A 16,655-nucleotide genomic window follows, 5' to 3' on the forward strand; every position below is an offset into this window, starting at 1 on the left:
CGCCGGCTCCCCCTACAACAACTGGGCCGCCAAAAGCCTCACCCCGGCGCCGCTCTCCACCAAGAGCTTCACCTTCTTCAACTCCATGAGCCCCCTCTCCTCGCAGTCCATGTTCTCGGCGCCCAGCAGCATCCCCTCCATGAACATGCCCTCCAGTATGGGCCACTCGGCCGTGCCGGGCATGGCCAACTCCGGCCTCAACAACATCAACAACATCAGCGGCTCCTCGCTCAACTCGGCCATGTCCTCGCCGGCCTGTCCCTACGGGCCACCGGGCTCGCCCTACAGCGTCTACCGGGACACTTGCAACTCCAGCTTAGCCAGCCTCAGACTGAAATCAAAGCAGCACTCCAGTTTCGGCTACAGCAGTTTGCAAAGCCCCGGCTCTAGTCTAAACGCCTGTCAGTACAACAGTTGACGGACTTGACACAAACCACCTCCGACAAAGCACCGCCGACAAAGCAAAGCAGAAGCAAAGCGACGTTTAACGGAAAAGAAAAAAAAAAATTAAACCCAATGATGATTAAAAGTAAAACCCAAGCAAGTGAGAGAGGAAAAAAAATAAAATAAAGCACCACCCTCCCCCCCCCCAAAAAAAAAAAAACCCCCCAAAACTTCCGCGGACTTCGACTGTCTAGAGGGAAAAAAAAAAATGCAAACCAACGATGAAACCAAAAAAACAGCGCTTTAAAAATACATTTAAAATAAAATAAATTAAAAAAAAAATACCCCGTCTAAAACCGTAAACGGACCAGAAAACTTTTGCAAGAGACACCGAAATCTGGTACATGGATAAGTTGCAATTTTTTTCTCTGGGTTATGCGGGTTGTATGTGTTTACTTGAACTTGCACAGGAGTCGGTAAGGCGGCCGCTGCCCCGCGGGGAGGGCGGCAGGAGGGGACGCCGCGGTGGTAAGAGCTGGTGGGACGGTTCTTGGCCGCTTGTCGCACGGGAAGAGTTTGGTTAATGTTTACCACTGAGAAACAGAATCACACTCGGAAAAAAAAAAAAGGTTGGTGTAAGAGGGGAGGAAAAAAAAAACCAAATCGCAGAGTAGAATCTGCGGGGGGAAAATGGTTAAAATATTAGGTATGAAACTATTAAAATAATAATGACAAGGGTCAACCACTTATATAAGGTTATATTTATATCTACCGTTGCATTGTGCCGGATCATTGTCCTTGGCCGTTGAATAAACTGTTTTTAAAATGCATGATTCTTGATGTTTTTTCTTTAGTTGGAAGCTATAATCCAGTCATTCCTGATACTAAGCAGCTCAAGGTTCCTACCTCTTCATCCTTTCCAAAAGACTGCAGTATCCCTGGTTGTGAGAGAGCATAGAAACCCTTCAGCAATGCGAAAAATGTTCATCTTTTTCCCCATCCAAACTCTTATCCTGATAATGAAATTATCATTCATCTTTATTTAAATGCAGGGGGTGTTTTTTCTCTTTGAAAAGTAAAACTAAAAACCAACCCCCGTTTAGAAAGTCTAGAAAAAACGACGAAAAATGGTCTGTTATGAAGTGATTTCAGATACTGCATCTCTGCTAGAGAAACAGCGAGCCTCGGCGTCCGGAAAGGTTCTTAGCAAAGCTGAAAGCGTTCCTTGCTTTTCTAAATGTGAAGGAAAAACAAGGAACCTAAAAAATTCTTAAGGTGTTATTATCTTAAGGTGTTATTATGTAAATATAGATACTTTTACAAGTGCTTGTTGGGAAAAAACCAACAAACAAAACATGGAAATGATAAATATGATTTTTATTAATACGCATACAAAACGCATATGAAGTTTAATTGCAGGCATATTTGTTGCTTATTTTTGTCGATACTTATTACCTGTAGATGACAAAGAGACATAAAATGCACACGGTACTTCTTTCCCAGTGTATTTCACACCTGTGGTAAACGTTACGCTGGATGTTTCAATTATGCTGTTGTGGATAAGGATGCAGTATATATATTGTTTTATAAGTTATGTTTTGTGATTTTTTTTTTCAAAATTAAGAGCATGGGAATAAAAAAGAAAACTTAAAAAAAAACCTAAACCGAAACGAAATCTAGAAATGCCTTTAATGTTCTTTTCTGGCTGTGTTTAAGAGAGCGACTAAACAAGGAGAAAAGCAACTCTCTGCCCCCCGCCCCGTGGTGGCATTTTGGGGAGGCCCTCCCCGCTTCCCCGGTAATTGCGCCTGCGTCTCCCTCAGCGTCCCGACAGGGAAGGAGCCCGGTTCCCTGCCCCCGCTCCCCGGGGCAGCCCCGGCAGTGGAAACCCTCCCCGGGTCTAATTTTATGGCAGACTGTTACCGCTGTTTGCCGGAGCTGGGGATCCAGCCCTCCTTGCCGCTGCACTGCTGCATCCCACCAAACCCCAACGCTCGGAGCCGTGGGTCGGGTTTTTTTTCCTCCCCAAAGAGTTAATCCCCGCACCCTGGAGCACCCCCGGTGGGTCGCAGCCCTGGCACTGCTCCTTCTCCCGCAGCCACTTGTCCCGCTTCGCTAAGGTGCGTTTTTCTCTTTTTTCTCCAAATTGCCCGACATCTTGAATTTCAAAGGTTGTTCGATTTATTTTCCCTCTCCTTTAAGTTTTTGCAAGCACAAAGCCCTCTGATTCTACTACTATTTATTTACTATTTGATGACTATTTATTTACTAGTGCGATTACTATTAATATTTTACCCCAAATGCCATAACTGATATAACGAATCAATGCAATATCCGGACCAGGCGGCAGGAATAGCCATCGCCGGGGCCCTTTCCCGGCCCAAACGCGCTGTTTGCGCGGCCGCGGATGGCCCCGTTCCCGGAGGATCGCAGTTCTCTGTGTCCCGGGGGGTCCGGCGCCCGTCCCGGGGCTGGGGGGCTGCGCAAGGGTTTTGTTCCCAACGCGGGGGCTCAGCAGAGCGGATCTGAGTCTCCCCGGCTACTCCATCCCTCACTTTAGCCAGGGGAGTGTCACCAGAGCAGCACAAGGACTGATTTTCCCCCAGTTTCCAGGTGGGAGGGGATCTGCCAGCCCTCCGCTGGGATTTTAGGTGTTCGTTTTCTCCTGTTCCTGGAGGCAGCACTGTTAGTCCTAGATCAGAGCAGCGGCGCTCACGTTTTGCCAAACCCTGCCCCAAGTTTCAGTTGTTGTCCGAGTCCTGAACCACCCACCCCCTCCCGAAACTGTCTGCAGGAAAGAGTTGGGGACCAGGGACACAGCCTTCTGTGCGGGTGTCCCTAACCAGTGTCCCCCCGCCCTATGACTGTACCAGGGAAAGCTGTTTTGCTGCTGCTGCTGGGCGATTTGGGCATCTTGACACATTTATGGCTCAGTGAAAGGAAAATTCCAAGGAGGCATGAGCAGAAAGCAGCTCCTTCACCTTCCCTGTGAGCTTTTACGGATGCCCTGCTTCCAGCAGCCTCTCGGTCTCCCCCACAAAGGTTAGAGCTTGGATTATTTGGGGGGTTTGAAGTGTTTGAGGCACGGCTTCGGACTGCCTAGCCCAAGCACATTTTCCTTAGCGATATGCCTTTGGAGATGCCCAGGTGTGTGCCCACGCTGGGGGCAGCCGAGGAGGGCTGTCATTTAATGGTTCATTAGTCCCCGAAGTCCCCACAGGGGGTGGGGAGCAGTATAAAACACCGCTCGCCACCGCCCTTCTCACTTTGGTTTTTGAACTCGCCTTGCCGGTGTCTGGCTGGTGGGTGTTTCCACACACCGGAGGCGATGGTTTTCCATCCCTCGTCCTGCACATTCCTCCTGGTGGTTTCCAACGTGCGAAGCTCAGGTTGGAATTCCTGAAGCTGCATCACTTCGATCTAGCGTGGCTCCATCCCGGTGGGACCCTGCCTTCCAGCGGGTGCTGCAGAGAGCCCCCAGACTCCTGCCTACTGATTGCAGCCTTTGTCAAGGCAAGCAGATACTTGGAGCCAGAGAAATACCGGAATCAAGTTTTCCATTTGTTCTGGGTGTGCTGGCTTACCTATTAGCATTTCCAAAGCAAAGCTGCCTGGGGAGAGCTTTGCTTGGGTTTACTTGGGAATGCTGCACGGTCCTGAGAGGTCCCAGACCAACCCAGGAGTTGCTGCACAGTGGAGGCTCTGGTTGCACCAGCCCAGATGAAGCTCACAAATACTTTATGCCTCAGACTGCGCAGTCCATTCAAGATTAAATGTCTTCTAATAAAAAGCTGTGGTCAGTTTAATTCTAAATTGCATACTTCTCTTTATCTGTGGCCTGGAACTCAGCAAACTATGCAAAGTCCCATTTAAATTAATGGGATGCTTCAGTACCGATTTTAATGGGGTTTTGTATAATAAAAATAACACTTAGAAATGCCCTAACATTTTCCTGCAATCTTGCTACAAAAGTCAGTGGAACTGGGATAATAAAAATACAGGTTTTATATGAAACCTATGAAGGGTTTGTCATTAACGTCAGTGGCACAGTTTCAGGCCTTATTATTTTAGTATACGCTTATATAAGTAAAGATTACTTTATCAATTAAACGAAAATCTCTGACTTTTCTGTTCCAGTCTGGCAACTTGTATGTGAAATATTTAGTTTGATATTATCAAAACAGCCAAAATATTCCAATTTATAAACCAGCCCATATACAAAGAATGAGAACAAACAAAAATACAAAACTACACATTGTTTTTGCTCAGAGTTTGCCCATCAAACAAAGCTGAGTTGTTACTTCTAAGAAAATACTTCATATCCTTCCTTTAATCTATCCAAGAGAACAGTTTTCTTCTCAGCCTCATAGAAAACAGTAAAAACCTCCTTCAAAGTAAAATATGTTTTAATTAACAGAGCTGCAAAATAAAATCCACAACTATGCAGCAAGCCTCCTCTGCGGCTCACCATTGTGCAAACTGCTTGGGCAAGCTGCTCTTATTAACAAGCTACAGGCTATGCTCTGTTCCAAACTGATTAAGCAGTAGGGCTGCAGGCAGATTTTCTATCAAAAATGTTTCAATGGCAGCCAGCCTGTTCTTTTGCAGAATGATGGGGTTTTTTACAGGAAAAATAATTTGTTTATCCCCAACTCCAATTTCTTTAATGAAGAAAGCATATGCACAAAAATTTTATTTACCAAATAACTTCCCGACAAATAAAAATTCTCATAGGAAATAAAAGAAGAAAAATGAAAGAACAAATGTACTTGATTTTTTCCCTCCTTCTTCACTCAAGAAATTTCTTTCAGAAAGCCTGGTAACAGTGTTCAGTCTCTGCTAGACATGAGCAAATTTGTTCACAAATCTTCCCAGGAGATCAGTGGAGCTCAATGAAGGCTTGTGCCCAGGGGCAAACCCCACCGATGTAAATGAGGAGCCCAGAACCAGCTCCTCCCGACACCTCTGCTGATGCAGCCCTACAATCCACGGCAGGCTGCAATTCCTCCCTGGAACAACATGTAAAACAGCACTCGCTCAGGGTTGCTAATTCAAGTCTTGCAGAACAGCTTCAGACCTCCTTCCTCCCCAAAAAAACCCAGAAAACCTATGTGTTAATATGCAAAAACCAAAAATCTGACCTAGTATGAGCAGGAACAAAGTAGTGGCTGTCCCCCAGAAGTACAAAGCAATTTATATTACAGGCTTCAAAGTGATACATGCCTGGGTATAGGAGATTAGCAGTGGGATTTTCAAAAGCCCTATGTGAGTAAGGACCAGATTTAAAAAAAAAAAAAACAACCAAAAACGATTCAGTGAATCAGTCCTGGTGTGAGATTTTCCTAGAAGTGAGTGAGTTAGGCACCTGGGATTTAGACACTGAGTGAGACTTTTAGAGGGATTTAGATGTCTGAAGATATAGCTAAGTATATAGTGGGATCTTTGAAAGCACCCAGTACCAGTGTCTACCAGAGGTATCTGCTCTGGCTCCTTCTGAGGCTCCTCTAACTGCCTGGGTGAAGCTGTGAGAACCCAAATCCCTTCTAAAGGCTGGCTCTTGGCATTTGGGCGCCCTCAAAAATTCCCATTCTCCCTCCACTCCCTTCTTTTCTTTTTTTCCCAGAAAGTCTAGAAGGAGGGTTCACTCTTTTAAGATCTAATTCAGGAAAATACTTAAGCACACGAGGAAATTACTCAGTGAGATGCTTCTAGGCATGAGGCGAAGCCCTGATCTCAGGGAGGCCAGCTGGAGACCTGTCACTGACTGCAGAGCAGTGGGGCTGTGACCCATGGGTAACCATAGCACCCTGCTCCTCACACTCTGCTATTAAAGTCAGCAAATCAAAATTGCTTAAATTTATGCAAAGTTAGGCAAGATGCAGAAAGCATTTTGGAGAGTTGTGCTTTCACCATCCCTGTTTTAAGTCAGATCCCAAGTTTAATCTTATGGTCTCACAAAGTAAGATGCCACTCTTTAAACATTTATGGGGACAGGTTTGAAGCTTTGACAGAAAACCTGGAAAGGCAAGTGAGAAGATGGGGGCCTACTTCCCCCTCCCAGGGTCTGGGGAACACAGGCAGTAGCCTCCCCTCCCTGCTCTGCAGAAGGCAATAGCTTTGGGGAGCATCCCAGAAGTGGGTTCAGAAGTGGAGCCTGGGGCTGGAATGTCCTGCACAAGTCTCTCTCCACCCATGTGCAGACCATGAGCTAAACCTCACCAGGCAGGGGCTGGCACCTCTGCTGGTCACATTTGCAGGGGTCATAATTTGAAAAAGTCAGAAACTGCCAGTCCATGGTCCTGTCTACTTTCCTGACCTGGACCCACCCCGTTATTTGTCCTACCCACACGTACCACCAAGCTCTGACATCACAGACACCTACTCACTCCAAGGTTCCCCCCACTGTGTCTGTTGACCTGTTTTGCATTTCTCCCCCATACACCTAATTCCTCACCTGTCTATCCCATACCGATACCTATCAACCACAAGTCTACCTGGATGTGTCATTTAACCACTGGTTACATACATCACTCTGTTCTATATATCTTCATCTATCTGATCTCTGATCTGAAATCATAACTATGATTTTTTTATCTGCATGCACACTCTGAGCTCTCCACTGTAACTTCTCTAGATGGGCACATTTCATTTGTTCATCTCTACCTTGAATCCACTCATTTAGCCAACCCTGCTCCCCCATTGCCAACAAAACCACATAACTTTAGAATACATTAACCTAACAACTCCACTTCTGACATATTTACCCAATCTTCTTTCTTATTGCTTTAACACAGTTTAGTATCAGCTAAATACAAATCTATCACATATTTCTACCCATTTCTCTAAAATGCAAGGTTAAGACTAAGTTAGAGACAGGGTTAAGGCTTATTGCTTAGAGTTAGGGTCAAGGTTTGCTAGAACTGGGTAGAGATTGGTTTAGAGTTGGGATATGGTTGGTTCAGCATTTAGGATTATGTTTCGTTTATGGCTGGGTTTGGGTGAGGCATGGTTTAGGTGTAGGACAGGACTGGTATCAGGGTCAGTGGGAGATTTCAGTTTGTGTTAGGATTAGGTAATGGATGCAGTTTTAGGTGAGTTCAGGGGTTTGGTTTAGTGCTGTGTTCAGATACTTTCGGTTTAGATTTGTCTTAGTGTTATGTTAGAATAAGCATTAAGCTAAGAGTCATGTTTGTGTCAGAATTTAGAATTAGTGTTAGTTTTAGGATTGATTTGGGAGTCACATGTCAGCCTTGATCATGTAATCTCTCTGTGCTTATTTCTTGTGCAAACAGATCTGTTCTCTTTCTGTCCATCTAATTTTCTCTCCCACACACCCCTGCAGGTGTTCATAGGTGAGTTTCGTAACACTTAATAATCCATTTTCCCCCCGTTTTCTCATTTACCTGACCTCTTAGCTTATTTTGCATACATTCAAGTCTCACACATCTAATCTATCTCACATATACTAATCACTCTCATCCTTTCTTATAAGACTAATGTATTCACCTCTTCTGCTTTTGCCTGTCATGCCCAAGACATCAATGCAACTACTGCCACGATTAACGATATTTTTTCAGTTTCTTTTATACATACTCATTAAGGTAGCGCCTGTGACTACTTACCTACCTAATTAATCTGATGCAAATTTCAATTAATCTCTCTGAATTTCCATAGTACATCCCAAACTATATATTTTCATCTCTTTCCTTGTGCCATACATATTCATTTCTCTGCTCACTCGTACCCACTCTTATGAGCTTCCTGGTACCCACTCATCTGTATGTGCACCCACATCCTTCTTCATCAATCATCCTGTCCAGGATTTACTCTTCCATTAAGCATCCCTCTAATTCATACCATCAGGCTAATTTCTCAGCACTCCCAACTCATGAATACTCCTCTGTCTCTTTATCTACCCAATACCTGGTCCAACCTGTTAGCTCGCTAATTGTTCCAAGCTTGTTTTTTTCAGCATAATCTCTTTATTCTGCATGAATTTTATATGTAATATATTTACTCCATTACTATTTTACCTCACTCCTCCTAAAGTGCTTTTTTGCTTTTTCCCAAAACTATACCCCTCTCATGTCTGTGCACTTTATCTTTTTTGTGTGCATTGACCCAATGCTTTTGCCACTCCCCTATGTCTTGTACATCACCTTTTTCACAGCTCTCTGTCTGTGTGTTTGCAGGGACTCTTGATCACCAGATACCCTCTCTATGGGTCCTACTCATCTATTATTCTATTCATGGCTCATCTGTTAATTCTCTGTTGTTCTTCTTTTATCTGTTCCTCCCTCTATCTACATTCCCCATAATCAATGCCCCATTCACCCTATCAGCTCATTTTATTGTCGCGTGTTTATTCCATTCTTCCAGCTATATTTCCATCCATTTACCCAGACAACACGTATTCTGTCTGCTGTGAACTTGTCCCTCTCAATCTAATCTCTTTCTCTTTTGGCCTTTAATTTACTAATTTGTTCTCTACAGGTTTATCTAGTCAATATTTCTAGCTAATACCAGCTCATCTGATAATTCAGACAGTATATACACCCATCTCTTCATCCACCCATCCATCCAATTTCTGCTCAGCTGAACTAGCCTCAGAATATTCACAGTATTTCCAGTGGATCACCTTTTCCTTGTTACATCCATTTTCCTGTGTCAGATATGTTAGCACCACTGCTGCTCATGCCACTTGAATTTATGTAGCCAAACATATCTTTACATACCTAAACATGTCAATAGACACAGACATCAATTCATGTCTCCATCTGTTCCCTACATTCCACTGTTTTCTGCTCTATCCATACTTATCTCCTTGCTACCTATTACAGCTACAGACTTACAATACCTGCTTGCAATAGTCCACGTTTCCATATTTCAATCTATCCAGATTACATTCACACCACTTAACTTCCCAGCCATCCAGCAATTACTTTACCTACCCAGTCCAGCTTTTTTCCTTCCATATTTATGTGTTCCACACCCATACAACAAACCAATACCTGATACACAGACACCTATTTGCTCATTTTAACATGGCCATCAGGCTCGGGTACACTGAAGTCCATCCCATGCACTTTTCTCTCTCAAAATTATTTCAGGCTTTCCTTCCTTCCTTCCTTCCTTCCTTCCTTCCTTCCTTCCTTCCTTCCTTCCTTCCTTCCTTCCTTCCTTCCTTCCTTCCTTCCTTCCTTCCTTCCTTCCTTCCTTCCTTCCTTCCTTCCTTCCTTCCTTCCTTCCTTCCTTCGCCTTCCTTCCTTCCTTCCTTCCTTCCTTTCTCCCTCCCTCCCTCCCTCCCTCCATAGTTCTCCCATACCTAGCTCTACATTTTAAAATATTTCTGTTTTATGGAAAATCCAGCCAGCCCCTCTTCTGTCCCCATATTTATCCCATAGGTTCCCTGTGCAGCCCATCAGCCCCCTCATTTCCAGCTCTACTACTCAGCCATCCATCCAGCTGCTGGGTAAACTTTCTGCTCACCCAGGCAGGTCTTGCTCTAATACAACACATCCCACTTCTACTCCTGACATGCATCAAGACCACCCTTACCCCCGGCTGGACCATCTAGTCCGTGTCACATGCACATGCTTTCCCTCCACCATCACATCTTCTGTATTAATATCAAATTATCCACCCTCTGCACAGACCCTGTATATGTTTATGTAATTATGCCAATTATTCTAATCCATCCATCCCCCATGTACTTGTGTATCTCTACCCATTTAATTATGTATGTTTATCTCAAATGTCCATCAGTTTACACCATAAAATCCAGCAACCAGCACATGGGGCCATTGGATCTGGGTGCCCAACACACTCTCCCTCATCAGACAAGAGGCAATTCAGTTCCACATAACTTCAGCAGTCATGCTTTGATCATTCTCAGTGACCCAGCCTTGTATCAGACCGATGGGTACAGAGGTATGGAAAGCAAGAATGGATTAGTCTGAGTAAATGTCATGTAACCCCATATATCTCAGAGCAGAAATAACAATCAGTTGTGAACAAGTAGAATTTTGCTTCTGACATGGTGGGGAGGATCAAGGTCATTACACCAACAAAAGGAAGAAAAGTGCATGCTGGGAACAGATAATATCATCTCTGCATCGGTGAAAAGTGCGATTTTGATGGTGTGGGATTGTGTCATCATATCTATCAGGGTAAGAGAGGTCATATCAAAGGCTCCCACCTCAGCTCTGCACTCTTTCTTACAAGTTTTGTTTCCTGTTTTCCTTTGGCACTCAGAATCTTTCCCTGACCAGGTGAATCTAAACCTGCCTGCCTGCAGTTGCAGGGGGAGTTTGTATCCAGTAAAATCAGTGTCCTCTTCTTACTCTTAGACATCTTGTTTTTTCCTGCTCAGATTCTGGGCCCTGACCTGGATTCAAACAAAAGCTTCATAGGATGAATCTGCATGGCTGAATGGGGGAAAACCTCTGAAGCCCAGAGTCTGGAAGAGTTTGGACCCAGGAATTTGAATTTTCAGGATGCTGGGCCATAGGATTTGGTTTTAAAAATTTTGCTGCTAATTTATCTATTCTCAATTACCCTCCAAAACCAAACCAGTATCATTTGCTGCCAAAAATATTTGGGATCAGTGAACCATCAGGTGGCAACGACTGACAAAGCAAGTTTGCAAGTGCATGGAGTTATGCTTCCAAGTGCCGTGGATGGAGCTGAGGACTGGGATGCCCCAGGAGGCTTTCCTGAGTCCTTGCAAGCCACACACATGGCAGGAACTGGGGGAGTGGAGGGCAGGAGTCGGGAAACCCTTGGGAAAGTGTCATAAATACCTCTCGGTATTCCCTGAGATAGCAGAGCCTGTTCATGCACTGCTGGTTGCAATCACCAGGCTCTGTGAGAAATTGTTTGTCTTGGTCTTTGCATTAGGTAAATGCCCAACCCAAATTCACTGATAACAGCAGACACCAAAAAAAAGAGAAAAAAAATAAAAACAAAGAAAAAATAACCCAGAGACAAGGTCTCCTTGGGCCCCCAATCAGCAACAAAAAGGCAGTGACCAGACAGCCATTTAGTGAACATCTCAAAGCTATCTACTGTCTGCTGGAGGGGCTTTAAAGGCATCAGATTTGTGTGTTTGGCTCAAGCCAAGTGAATTGTAGTCTAAAGCTTTTCCTTGAATTCAAGGCTGTGTTTACTGCAGTCAGGGCGAGGAGAAGGAGGCAACCCCAAAGCCCTCCCTCCTCCTCTTCCCCCACCCTGCAAGCTCCAGGCTTGAAACTTGATTTAAAAAAAAAAATACAAGATTGAATTTCAGTTTGCAGGATTAGGGAGATGACTTTTAGGGGCTGCTTGTTGGAAAAAAAGGAAAGCAAAGCAGCTGGGAGGGATTAGGCTGAGCTGGCGTCTGCACTTTCAACTGATTCAATTTTGCTCCACAAGACATTGTATCTGAGCCTTTCTGGAGACTATTCAAAGCAAATCATTTTCATTTTACCATTTGGTAAGTGATCAGAGTCTATTTTTAGTGAATTGGAAGTGTCGGGGGTTTTCTCTCTATCCTTTTCTTTTCTTTTCTTTTCATTTCTTTGTTTCTTTCTTTTTTTTTTCTTTCTCCACTTTCTTCCACAATTGAATATCTCCATTTGGGGTATCAAGAACAGACATGTTTGGAGGGAATGTTTACCACAGCCAGAAACCTAAATTTATTTTATGCCTCACTTCCAGAAGAAGGGGCACCAGCGAGAGAGGTTGGACCTGGCAGGGGTGTCAAACCACTCTCTCAGAAAGTCTCTCAGAGCCCGGGCTCTGCATCAGTTTGGGTGTTTTTTGGGTAATTCCTTATGATTTTGGCAAATCCCAGCAGTTGCATGTGGGTCCCTGCAGCCTGCAGGGCTATTAGCAGAGGTTGGGCTGTGCCCAGGAGCTGTTGAGTGGGTTGGGGGGGGGAATGGGACACAGTCGAGGGTACAAGCTGATTTTTCTCCAGATAATCCCCACCTCCCACTCCTCCTCCAAGGTTAAACTGGCAACTCAGAGGTATTTTGCAACATCTTTGGTGGCTTGGTTGCATTTCTCATTGAAAAAAACAGAAATCAGAAAACTTTCTTGAAAATAAGAAACGGGAGAAGTCTTACCACTTGGGAAGGGGGGAATTCTTTTCCTTCCAGTTTAAATGCATTTTTACACTTTTTTTTTTTTCTTAATTTCACTTTACTGCAAACAAAAGAGTTTGAAGGGTGTTCTTTCTCCTTCTTTTCTTTTCTTTTTTTCTTTTCTTTTCTTTTCTTTTCTTTTCTTTTCTTTTCTTTTCTTTTCTTTTCTTTTCTTTTCTTTTCTTTTCTTTTCTTTTCTTTTCTTTTCTTTTCTTTTCTTTTCTTTTCTTTTCTTTCTCATTCTTGGAGATGTTCCGTCTGGTACATAGCTTCACAAATTGAAACCCTTCTACAAAAAGGGGCACAGGTTGGGTGAGGGTCTCACAGCATCATCCTCTGGCCCTCCACAAACACAGCAGCTCCCTTGGACTTTGGGGAGGACAAGGGCTTTTGCAAGCAATGATTAAAAGCCCTTCTCTTGATGGCCTTGCCACAGATTCATTGTATGCCTTTAGTGCATGTTATTTATTGTCTTTGCACCTTCTCTTACATAAAATGCTTGTAGCAGAGAACAGAAAATTATAAATGCTGGGGTGTTTTCCACCTCAGACTGTATTGCAAAATATCACTTTGCTCCAGGAGCAGGAGTGCCTTCTCTGCTCCCTAACCCAGACATGGCAGATAAACAGTACAATATCAAACGCTGCATCTCCAAATCAAAAAATCTAACCTCTGGATGACAGTCTATCAGGATGAATATTTTTCCTTTTCTGTTATATTCTCCAGGAGGTGTTTTTCCTATTAGTGATACCTATAAAGCATTTGCTTTGTGTAAAAGGTTGCAGACTGCACACCAAAGCAGGTGGGTGAGTTTATTCAGTTTAGTTTGTAAAACAGGGGAAGGCACTTGATGGGCATCCCTGGCTGGTGTGGGGTGTTTTGGAGGGACATGGGCAGGAGCCCTCTTGGGACCACCAGCCCTTTGGGACACACAGGACCACTCACGGTGAGCACTTATACTGCAAGATGCAGCTCAAAAGGATGGAGCAAAACAACAAGGAGGAAGGTAATAAAACACTCCCTCTGTGTGGGGCGGCAAACAGCGTGTGAAGCCCTAAGAGCACCAGATCCAGAAAATAAGCTGTGGGTGAAGGCTGGGATACCATCCCCTGCCATGAGAAGGACCTTCAGGAAGGTTTGGTGAGATTCCTAGGATCAGCTATTCCTTAAAAATGAGGAAAAACCCTCTTCTGCCTTGTTCTTGTTGTCCTGGGCTGAGCCTGCAGCCTGGCCGGGTGTTTGGGCCACAACAATCCCCCACCCCTCAGAGCCAGGCAGCAAGAGCTGAGAGCCATTGTAATAGCAACAATTCTTTATTCACAGGCTGGAGCAAAAACGGAATATGCAAGCAGAGGGGGAGAAGGGGGGTGGGGGGCAAAACACAACCGATCTTGTAAAAGAGACCCTTAAGAAATACCATACATGTAGGCTCTTGCACAAACATTTTTTTTATCAGTCTGCAGCCAGAAGACGAGAATGCAATAAGTGCGTGGCACACAGGGAACTGGGGGTAGGAGGGTCTCTTCTAATAAAAAAGAATGGATCTGAACAAAGAAAAAGGTTCTGCTAAACTGATGGTGGCAGATGGCATCAGCCCCACCATGCTCCCTTTCAATTGCGGGAAAATATAGTAAAGCAATTTAATGAAAACGCTTAAATAAGCAAACAGTGCAGTTAATTGAACCCATATGCATTAGGAAGGAAATCTAAAGTATACTGATTCATTAAGTTTTATATAACTGTAAACCCCCAGAACCTAAGACAGAGTAAGAAGCCATGATGAAGTGCCAACTAGAAGGGGACCTTCTACCCAGCTTCACTTCGATCTGTTTTGTTATGACAAGAACAAGTGGTTTTAACAAGTACACCATAAATCAGGAGTGTGCACTCCAGCCTGGAGTCTTCCAGGTACCAAACTCTGCTGCAAACTCACATTCCTTTTCCTCCGGTAGACTTTTTTATTTTCCAAGACAGAAATAACTGGAACTTGGATGCTGCCATCTGCAAAGCAAATAAGCAGGGAATAGCTGGTCCTTGAGGTCTTTATCATATTTTTTATTCAAGAGAACTTGGTGTTGCATCTGGATGATGCTCCCTGAGACACTTTTGATGAAGGCTACATGTCCCTCACACCTGGCTTTGACAGGTAAAACAAACTCCTTTCTTTGGCACTGAGCATGAGCTATGACTTTTGGACAGAAGTTGGATAGACAGAAAGCTGGGAATGGAAAGGCAACTACTATACCCACAGTTTAAAAACCACCCATAAATAAAATCCTAGGGAGAAAGCATCTCTGGCATCATTGAAGCAAGTCCAAAAGTTCCCTTTGATTACAAGAGAGGCAGAACTTCAGATCAGGAGATCAGGAATCCCCTGGGGATGCTTGGTTCAGGATTTGCCTTGTGTGTTTTGGAACTGGAGGTATCAACTCTGGTTGCTGCTTTCACTGAGCTCTCTGTGGCTCATGAAACAAGATCCATTCAGTTTTCAGAGAAATCTGGTTTACTGCAAAATAAGAGCCAGCAAGTGATGATTAATTGATCCCAAAGCACAACTGTGAGCTGGGTTTTGGATTTTTTGGTGATGCTGATTCAAAGTGTCATTGCAGTGAGCAGAATAAGATCTTCATCCTCAGTAATTTGGTTCTGAAATGAAGGTGACCTGCAGCCAAGAGAAGGGTCTCAGGGTAATTGGAAGGGCATCCAGAGCATCCAGGCTGATTCAGGAGATCATCAATAACCTGTAAAGACACTGAGGCCTTTCCCATCCATATTCACCTGCTATGTATAACTCAGCAGATGGGGGATGTAACAGGAGAAAAAACTACAAAGGCAAAAAATTGCAAAAATTAATTTTTCATTCATAAAGGTTGACAATATAGGCTAAATCATTGCACAGTGCAATTCTTGGTAGTCAGGACTTAAAAAAAATCCAACCACTTGAAAATAAGCACAAAGAAAGCAGACATCTGTAATGAACATGCAGAACATTACGGAAAAATAAATTTATTTTAAAAAAACAATAAAAAAGACACAATGGATTTCTAGGCTGGGTCTTCATAGAGACTTACAAATATAATGGTTTTCTTTGTCTCTCTATAGGAAGTGCCGTGGGGATCCCAAGACGTGGGGATTGACGGGGGCATGGAGGGGCATGGGGTGATCTGACCCTGCCACCCAGAGCACTTTGGCCATGCTGCAAAATAGGTGCAGCCCCTGTTTGAAGTGAAAAGTTCTGCTGGTAGGTGACTACTGCAGCCCCTGTTTGAATTTCCTGGATGTCAGGCACAGTTAACGTCAGGGAGACAAGGGAGAGCTGAATTTTTGGCCCCAATTCAACAAGGCACTTAAGCACAAGCTTAACTGTAAGTACGTACTTAAGTCCCTCCTTATATAGCAGAACATATGTTAACACCTCGCTGAAGCCTGGGCTAAGTGCATGCTCAAAGTTAAGCATCTGCTTAAGAGCTTTGTTGAATCAGGACTGTTGTTTACTTCCAACAATTGATGTCTCCTGGAATATTCACAGTTCTAGTTGCAAACCTCATGCATCTGTTTTCTCTTAAGATTATTAATAGAGTCATTCTTTAAAAAACACACGGCGACGCAACCCTTGACAATCTGCAATTGCTGCCTTCAGGAGAGTGGGGGACCAACAAGGCAGGAGCATTTCCATAGAGATCCCTCATTGCCCTTCATTTTCCATTTTATTCTAGGTAGTTTATGGGAAAGCAACAGTGTTACAAAACAATGTGGAGTCACCGACAATAGAAATAATCTGAATTTAACTTGATTGCAAAAAAAAAATGTGATTCCAGTTTTAGGAACCATGGAGATTGCTGGAATATAAACTTATAAATGGCAAATTGCTAATGTAAATATGTGTCAGTATATATACATGTAAATCACATAAATATAAAATCGGCCCTATAAATTGAACAGTTATGTCAGGAAATCTTGAGCTATTGGAACATGGCTTAACTCCACCATCAGGTAGCAGAAAGGGCATTTTAGGGAAATTAAGGTAATTCACAATTTGTGTTGTTTACAGTGATTCCCATTCCCAAGGTGATGAGCCCCCAAAGAAATAACACTCCTTGTTAAAATTGACTGTGATGAGTCTGGGATGTCAGGAAGCTCTCAGGA

The 16,655-nt window shown here is 43.7% G+C and overlaps 1 protein-coding gene and 1 long non-coding RNA gene across 2 annotated transcripts in view; both read left to right on the forward strand.

Moving 5' to 3' along the window:
- The window catches only part of PITX1 (paired like homeodomain 1), a 7,168-nt gene extending 5,954 nt beyond the window's left edge, over window positions 1-1,214 (forward strand). The window contains exon 3 of the mRNA XM_008632660.2: window positions 2-1,214. Coding sequence (XP_008630882.1) covers window positions 2-418 — 417 coding nt within the window. The 3' untranslated portion in view covers window positions 419-1,214. The remainder of the gene's footprint in view (window position 1) is intronic.
- Window positions 1,215-11,502: 10,288 nt separating this feature from the next.
- The window catches only part of LOC108446422, a 17,666-nt gene continuing 12,513 nt past the window's right edge, over window positions 11,503-16,655 (forward strand). The window contains exons 1-2 of the long non-coding RNA XR_001861588.1: window positions 11,503-11,857; window positions 15,612-15,750. This is a non-coding gene — a long non-coding RNA (uncharacterized LOC108446422). The remainder of the gene's footprint in view (window positions 11,858-15,611; window positions 15,751-16,655) is intronic.

This window comes from Corvus brachyrhynchos, unplaced genomic scaffold (genome assembly GCF_000691975.1).
Source record: "Corvus brachyrhynchos isolate BGI_N302 unplaced genomic scaffold, ASM69197v1 scaffold54, whole genome shotgun sequence".
In the NCBI taxonomy this organism is placed as follows: Eukaryota; Metazoa; Chordata; class Aves; order Passeriformes; family Corvidae; genus Corvus; species Corvus brachyrhynchos.